Source organism: Chaetodon auriga, chromosome 2, assembly GCF_051107435.1.
Source record: "Chaetodon auriga isolate fChaAug3 chromosome 2, fChaAug3.hap1, whole genome shotgun sequence".
Lineage (NCBI taxonomy): Eukaryota > Metazoa > Chordata > Actinopteri > Chaetodontiformes > Chaetodontidae > Chaetodon > Chaetodon auriga.
This window is the reverse complement of record NC_135075.1, coordinates 7907966-7916626: the sequence shown is the minus strand read 5'-3', so window position 1 is coordinate 7916626 and position 8661 is coordinate 7907966. Positions and strand designations below refer to the sequence as shown.

Genomic DNA, 8661 nt, shown 5'->3' with positions numbered 1-8661 from the left:
GAAATTGAGTCTTTGCATTTTATATTTGCTTTGTTCAAATGTCTGTCGACTCTTTTCCATGTGTGTCTTATCAGGGCCTGTATGCACATTTCATCAACAGACAAAAAGCACTCGTCCTGCATGCTCGCTGCCCTGCCTGCGACAGCTCAAATGTCCTTTATAGCACATGTATATGTGTATCTGTGATAGACTTAGTCTGCTATTTCTATCAACAAGCGATACCTAATTGTTTGATGGTGGTTTGGTGCTGATATGCTTTTTATAAGCAGTGACTTCTCTGTGGGAATCATTAGAGATACAAACATGTTATCAATACTACACTGCCAGCACACACAGCCATAAAGGAAGAGGAACCAAGATTTAACGCTGACACCTTCACCTTTCCTACTGCCTCCAGATGCCAAAAGCCTCTCACATGACAACCATTATTTATGATATTTGTAGATGAATTATACAATTTGACACAATTTTACATTTAGAGTTGTAAATATGTCACATCTGCTCTCATACAAGTTTTTCCTCTCTGGACCAAAGAGGTGTGTCTTTGAAAAAGTCTCCAACCCCTCCCCCGGACTGTCTCTTAGCCCTAAACTTTGCTGGTGGTAGCAGAAGTACAGTAGTTCTCGTAGCCTTCGGCTGATACCGCGCCACCCTCCTCCTGGCGACATAACTTGAACCCTGAGTCCAGCTCACCTCGCTCATCTGCGGCTTCCACTCAGGTACGCGACCCCTCGGCTCTTTATCGTTGGTCTTGTTGTTCATGGACACTCATTTATGTATCTCAAACGTTCACTGGTGTGGTTTAATATCACCTCAGGCCATTTGTTGTTTGATTGACTGTGACTTGTATAGATATGAGAGGTGAGGACTCCTTCTCATTGAAATGAACAGTTTTTATTTCCATTATTATTTTTTTTTCTTTTTTTTTTTGTACTTCGTTATTACTTTTCTTTCCTCAACATATTTCCATGGGTCCATGCTACTGAGTGATCAAATTCATCACCATCATCATGCTTTTATTTAAGTTGAGGTTAGATTAATTCAAATCCAATTTAATATCTCATCTAATTTCTGTCACATGTGTGTTCTGTATATGTATTGATATGAGTAGCTGCACTAAATGCCTATTCATCGATCTCTCAGCTGGGATAATAAAGAAACCTCAAGTTTATTAAGCATGTTTTTGTGTGAATCTTACATCTGAAAAGCTGTTTAGTTTAAAATGATGAAATCTATCAAAATGGGATTATGGCTGCCTGATCATTTCTCATTTGATCAGCTCTCCACAACATTTACAGAGTTTACACATTTCTAGCGTAACAGATTTCTATTAATCAGATGATGAGGTGAGGGTCATGTTGTATCTGTGGAGCTGGATATATTTAGCATTATAATAATGCTGTCTATCAGATTTTATCTGACACTATCAGCCTCTTCTTTTTCCTCTAAAGATATGGAGCGAGAGTGGCCTTGCTTGTTATTGCAATTCTCAATTCTCTTACAATTTTCTCCAGTTTTTTTAAAGCTGTATTTTATTTTTTTATTTTTTATTTTTTTTGAACGTCAGCAAATTACTTTTTCATCTCGAAAAAGTCCCTCACACGTCATAAGAATAAAAATATAAAAATTGTCAAAGGCAACATCACCAAACAAATACACAATAAGAGCGTGGTACATAAATTGAGATGAGAGTTAAAATATCTCATAATCTATGAAGTGTGACAGAACACTTTCACTTAGAAACACAGCTCAGCTGTTTTTATCTCAGTGTTGTGCTGTTTGTCCTGCAGGGTGTCCCTGAGGACATGTCTTTTGCATTCTTCTAAGTGGCACACCTCTAGTGGAAAGGCCACCGAGTAACCGTTTGGTCACTATCTGCATCACGACAATTATAGACCCATTTATTTTTAGTTTTTACTTTCAGCCACTGTCAAACTTCCTTTTCTAGGAAAAGGAAGTTTGACAGAAGAAGCCTGCTGTCAAATGAGATCTTGTCACTGATAAGTTCAACTTGGATTGTTGTTACGATGTGAAGAGTGTGGTGATAATTTACCTGCTTCAATCAAAGTTGGCAGAAATCAGAAGCTGTTGATTGTGGAATGCGCTTTCAAACGCATACTCATCCTCTGAGTATGCGTTTGACACAAATCTGAAAAGCACTGTAGTTTTCTCACATCCGTGCTGTGGTAATGCTTTAGGTTGAGGTTTGTTGTGTCAGCATGGAGGATCCGTCAGAGCAGTCCCACTGGGTGTCTCCGACTCTGCTCGGCTCAGATCCTCTCGCTGGCTTCTCCTCTGAGCCTGGCCTGCTGCCTCCAGGTGAGGAGGGAGAGGCCTTCTTCTCCAGCCAGGACACGGACTACACCAGCCCAGCCTCCTTCTTTTCCAACCCAAGCCATGGCCGAGTGCCATCCACCTACAGACACAGCTCGGGTCAGTGCTCCCATCCCACCGTCACCCGTTAAATCTGTCTTCTCATCCACCCTCCAAATCATGATTTGACTTTATTCTGTCCAACTTTCTAAAGTCCGCCAGGTGTTCACCTCGCAGAGCCTCCTCAGCAACCTCCAGCTGCTGGACGGGCAGAGCAGCCACTCCCTGAGCTCACCCTACAACCCCTCGGCCTCCACCTGGAGCAGCAGCCCCCTCGGCAAGACCCCGCTGCACTCACACACCCCGACCTCCCTCTACACCCCTGGCATCACCTCCTCCCTCACCACCTCCAGAGACGGATACTCGTCTCCGGGCAGGGAGAGCCCCCGGCTTCAGGAGGCCCTGAAGGCCGAGCGCCTGAGCCCGCTGGGGGGGTCGGGGGCCAGTAGCAGTTTCCTCAATCTGACCCCTGCTGCTGGGAGTGTCTACACTCCGTCGTCCCACTCTCACCCACACATGCTGAGCCCCTATAACTCGTACATGGCAGGTCCACAGGAGTACAACTCTGCTGCCCTCTACTCCAGCCCTGGATCCTGGATCAGCCCTCCATATTCGCCCAAACTCCACAGTAAGATGCGGATATCCACTCCAGGTGAGAGTCCACTAAGATGTGTCATTTGACAGCCGGTGACAAAACAATCTCACCACAATGTCCATTTAGTGGCTGCTCGGTGCTCCATCACATCACATGACCTGCCGTGGTGGATGGTCACATTCCCAAAAAAGATCAAGTTGAGCTTTCAATCTCAACTTTTAAGACAACATGGACGAGTTCTTTAGTTCTTGAAGTGCTCAGAAAAATGGGAATTCGACTGTTTACAATATAATGACAACTGGGCCGACAAATAGACACAATGTGGTGAGATACTTTTGTCAAATAAAGAATTTTGTTCAATAGTGAGACATCATCTCATCTCACTATGAGTCATAGTAAGATGTTTGCATTTTTTTTTAATTCAGGGAGAATTTATTTCTTTAAAGTACAGGCAGCATTTTATAATAATAACAAAATGCTCCATGTACAGTAATAACTGTGTACTCATTAAACAGAGGCCAGGGAGTGTGTTAACTGCGGAGCCACAGCCACCCCTCTGTGGCGTCGGGATGGTACAGGCCACTACCTGTGTAACGCCTGTGGACTGTACCACAAGATGAACGGCCAAAACAGACCACTAATCCGGCCCAAGAAGAGACTGGTATGACCCAGTGAGACACACACTGGCACGTCTTTGTAGGTGGCTGCCTAGAACGCCACAATATTTGTTTTGTGAAATATTCGACAAGTAATGAATCATTGCCAAAGTACTTTAGAAACCATGGTGATTTCTTTTCTGTGTTTCAGATTGTCAGCAAGCGGGCCGGCACGCTGTGTGCCAACTGTCACACAAGCACAACAACACTGTGGAGACGCAATGCCAATGGAGAGCCTGTGTGTAACGCATGTGGACTCTACTTCAAACTGCACAATGTGAGTCAAAACTCCTAACTATGTTCTTTCAGAAAAAATCCATGTACTGCTGCACAGCACTGCATCTAAAATCTGCTTGCAAAGCAAAATTCTTACAAGCTGATTTCTTTGTTTTCCCAGGTCAACCGGCCCCTTACCATGAAGAAGGACGGCATTCAAACGCGCAACAGAAAAGTGTCCAACAAGAACAAGAAGAGCAAGAAGGCCGCCATGTTCGAGCCGTATTCGGAGGTGACTCAGCCTTCCTCCCTGGACAGCAACGGTGGGCCCTTTTCCCTCGGCCCCGGGACCCTCCTCACCTACAGCCACACACCACACCTCATCCCGACACCATCGGCCCTGCATCCCTCCACCTCCTTACCCTACACACACCACCTCAACACTGGCATGGTGCCCACACTGGTGTGAAAAGACAAAACAGGCACCTGAAAGCTGTGTACATTAGGAATCAGCTCAGTCGCTTGCTCGCTTGTTTCTTGTTACTTGTGTGAATTTGTACATATGTGTTTCTACACTGGGTGTCTTTTGAATTAGGTTTTCTGTTTATTTTCACTGTATTTTAGGGGGAAGCACCAATTCTAGTGCTTGTTTGAAGTCATGTAAAGGACTTTGTCAGCTGTAAATACAAACACAAATATCTAATGTGACTGCCGTACCGAAGTCTTAATCCGTCTGTTATTCATAATGTGAAATCCTTCTTTGGTTCTGTTTTGGATTTGCAAACTTGATTTTACCATATTGAAACTCTACAGAGAAAATAATAAAACTGTGTGTGACTGATTCTGCCGGAGTCATGAGGGCGTCTGTTTTTTGATGTCATTTGAATTCTCACTTCATCCGTTCGGCTCAGTGAACTGACCACTGTGAAGCCTCCTGAGTGGTGTTATTGTACTCCTCTGCTCAGGTATACTGGCCTCTTTGTGCAGGCACAGCTCCACTTTGACAGTGTAATTGTGCATGTATGCAAATTCTCCATTCTGCAGAAGTGACAAACATTCAACTGAAGTGCAACACTTATGCCACGGTTATACATTTAGACCAGCGCTGCCAGTTGATGAGCAACTGGGCTTCATGTTCAAACACACACACACACACACACACACACACACAAGGTTATGTTTGTATTTGTTATTACTCATAACTGTATGCTCATAAGGGGGGATTTTTGCATGCATAGAATTTCCACTCATGCATGAATGTTAAGGTCAGAGGATACAAAGAACTTGCTTAGTAATGATAAGAAATATGTAGATTGAGTCAGAACACTGAAAGCCTTGAGGTGAACTGTGTTTATGTCATTGTTCTCACTGCTACAGACACTACAGACAATGCACAGTGCTGGGAGACATATGTACATCCTGTGCTAAAGTAGAAGTAGCAATACCACCACCATTTTTAACACCAAGTATCTGTTAGGAAGCAGAACAGCCCCTCTCTGAGTTTACATTATACAGAATATTACATCAAAGGTTCATTTTTAATGACGCTTGAATGTGGGAAGCATTTTAATGTTGTCGCTGGTCAGCTATTCTTTTCAGCCAATCATATGTTGCGTTGGAAGAATCTTAATCTGAAAAGTAACCAAATATGCATACATACATACGATCTGTGTGTGTGTGTGTGTGTGTGTGTGTGTGTGTGTGTGTATGTATTTTGGAGCAAAAAGTACAACATCTATGCATGTATGTTTTACTTTATCACACAATTCCTGTGTAGACGACAGCGTTACTTTCGTTGTGTCAAGCTGACATTTCATTTTCATGCATGCTGGGCTGCTCTGATTGTTTATGTCCCACTCAATGAGCCAGAAATAACTGTTTCATGGTGGTCAAACTTGTCACCATGTCTTAGTATCTGATGAGATTAGACCGTATATGGAAATTACTGTCAATGACAAGTGAAAATAAAAATAAATAAAAACATTTAATTTGTTGCCATGTCCTCAGTAATGACACGCAGTTCGCGCAGTGGTATGCATGAATGTGAAGTTGAGTTTCTCTATGCTGAGCAGCAGGGTTGGGGTTGCTCACTCAGGACTGCGAGATGACTGATATGTTATCACTGAGGCCACAGACCCCAAACCATCCACCTGCTGCTGGCACCGCCACTCTCACACTCCCTGTCAGTTATTCAGTGAGGGGCACCATGTGCACTCTCAGACATGACACCAGAAAGAGTTATGACAAACAAATATATCATTGGTGTCACCCACTGGTGTCACCTGAAGGCGCTGCTGTCGGTAGATGAGCTGCGACTGTTGCTCAAAAGAGTTCACTCACAGTTTCAAAATCAATGTCACCTTTGGGCCAAATGAATCCAGTCAGGTTTCATAACCTGAGGACACACACTAAACGCTTCACTTGAGACAAATCTATAAATGATCACACACAATGCTCTGTGGGTTTTCACAACACAGTTGTGCTCGCTTCACTGCAGACTTGAGGGAGAAATAAGACCTGCATAAGTCTTAAAAAAGAAATAAGACATTATGCATTTGGGTTCAGCTTAGTGAGCACGGCCCAGCAAACATCTGGGCAGGCATGCCACCCACTCATAACACTGCATAATACACACACTAACCCCCCTGAGTGTTTGGGGATAAACCAACTCGGAGGCAGAAATGTTCATTATAATCATGTTGCTCAAGTTACTTATCAAACCGCGTCACAAAAAACCATTAAAACAGTTGATTCTTCTTTGTGTAACTTCTTTTCAGTGACAGTCAACAATTGTTTTGCCAAACTTCCCTGATTGGCCCAGGACCTTGATAATTAGAGTACATACAAGCAGTGATGGTGGCCTGTGAAGTAACAGAGTGAGACACAGGTTTTATTATTTGAATCAATTTACCCAAAGTTTATCCCAAATCACTCTAAAGCAGATAAACCTTCAAAATCCACAGCTTCCCTCCTCAGGAATGATCAGTGGTAGTAAAACAAACACGAGACAAATAATCAAGTGGGGGGAAAAAAAACATTAAAAAGTGAGATGATTTGTCAAGAACATCCGTAATTTATACTCTTTTCCTTAACTGTTCCTATCAGCTGTTTATCTGCTGCAGCCGCCAGCTCTGCTCTGGGGAAATGGCAGCAAATGTCGGGGATAGATTAGCAACCACAGGCCTGCTCATGAAGCCATCCGTTAGCCTCCTCTCTCTTGCTCGTTTGCTGTTTGTCTCTTTTCCCATTCAGCCTGCTTTATCCTGCAGAGTTGCACAATGTCATTAGTTGTGGTATAAACTAATAAAACAGGGAAGTTAAGTGACATATCATTGGCAGTCGGAGAGACTCTTTAAAATTCATGCTTTTGATTCAGAGTAAGTCTTCCTGAAGGATGAAACAGATGCCTTTCAACAGAACACGTCAACACTGCGCTGTCACATCCACAGCAAGAAATAACAAACTAAATGCAGCCATCACATCTTGATGTGCTAGATATTTACTTTTTGAAACATGTGGCATGTGAGCGCCCCCAAAAGGCCTGAACAGAACACTGCAGCTCCTGTTTCCCCCCAACTGCCACAGGATGTAAAGGCCTGAATACTGCAGCTTAGAGATAACACACATTTATGTGTATGTGTGTGGTTCATATTGTCATGTGCATTGCTGATGCAAATTATGATGGAGCTCAACTGAATGTGAATTGGGGAGTGCTTTACACTTTGGAGTACGACACCAGGAGGATGAGGATGAAATAAAATGCTTCTTGTATGTGTATGTATGTATGTACGTAACTTCTTGCACAGCCTCAATAAAAACATGGATGTATGTAAATAGAAAGAATATGATGCATATAAATGGAGCTCATCTGGCTAAATACATTTTAATGCATTTCATCATGTACAATATTTTTTTAATTGTATTTATTGTCTTTTTGTACAAATATAGTAATTTCATACAGTACATAGAAACCTCTACACACAAATACACACACACATATGCACTGAGTACAGACAAAGTATAAGAACAGTAATAACGTAAAATACCATAAAATAAAGAAAAAAGAAGAAAAAAAATGTTAACAAAACAAAAAAGAAAAAAAAAGGTTGAAGCACATTTATATGAAATACAAACTGGATCAAATAAAATGTGACACAATCATTTCCAGTGTCCATTCTGGACCTCTCCTCTGTTGTTCGAAGTCATCTATATTTTCAATCGGTCATATATTCTGCCAAAAGGACATTCAATACAGATTTTACATATGGGAACGATGCATTAGAAAATCTACTGCAGAGGGCAAATTAGGTTAAAGGCTTTAGAATTGTGTGGATTCATCTCCAGTTCATGATGTTTGAGCTCAGTCAGTAGTGATCATGACGTTTACTGATGGAGATGACTTCAGGGTGATGGATGCTTCACAACTCTGTTCCTTAGATTTACTTGGTGTAAGAGATCTTAACTCTCGTCACAAACTTTGACATAATCGAAGGTGTTTACAAAAGGTTGCCATGGTTGAGAATTTAATTTTCTCTAGTTGCAGGTGTTTCATTACATCCTTCATTAGATTTGAAGGTGTCGGTGCACTTCTCCGTTTCCAGCTGAGTAACATGACGGACAAATGATACCATGCTATGTTCCTATCATGTGCAATAGTGTCTCCCTGCGTTCACGTGCTTTACAACTATTTGAAATATTTTTCATATAATTAAGATCTTTTCTGTATGTTTAATGTATTTATTGATATCATCTTATGGGTATATACTGTGAATGGGCTTAGTAACCAGTTTTTCTGCATTTTGACCTGATGTAGATCCAACT

At 42.1% G+C, this 8661-nt stretch overlaps 1 protein-coding gene across 2 annotated transcripts; it reads left to right on the top strand.

The window, feature by feature from the left end:
- The first annotated feature begins 607 nt into the window (after window positions 1-607).
- Window positions 608-4682, top strand: gata1a (GATA binding protein 1a). Of its 2 annotated transcripts, none has more exons than XM_076747823.1 (6): window positions 608-719; window positions 2199-2433; window positions 2528-3025; window positions 3484-3629; window positions 3776-3901; window positions 4022-4682. In XM_076747823.1, the coding sequence occupies exons 2-6, from the start codon at window positions 2220-2222 to the stop codon at window positions 4307-4309; spliced, it is 1272 nt and encodes a 423-aa protein (XP_076603938.1). In that variant the 5' UTR covers window positions 608-719; window positions 2199-2219; the 3' UTR covers window positions 4310-4682. The 2 variants fall into 2 exon arrangements, with proteins under 2 accessions (XP_076603938.1, XP_076603939.1); XM_076747824.1 differs by having other exon boundaries at window positions 645-719; window positions 2219-2433; window positions 4022-4425.
- Window positions 4683-8661: the final 3979 nt, after the last annotated feature.

Excerpts from the sequence above, each read along its gene's own strand:
- gata1a (XM_076747823.1), top strand. The coding sequence starts at position 2,220 with ATGGAGGATCCGTCAGAGCAGTCCCACTGGGTGTCTCCGACTCTGCTC. Across the intron at positions 3,630-3,775 it reads TCCGGCCCAAGAAGAGACTG|ATTGTCAGCAAGCGGGCCGG; the intron begins GTATGACCCAGT and ends TCTGTGTTTCAG. Across the intron at positions 3,902-4,021 it reads TCTACTTCAAACTGCACAAT|GTCAACCGGCCCCTTACCAT; the intron begins GTGAGTCAAAAC and ends TTGTTTTCCCAG.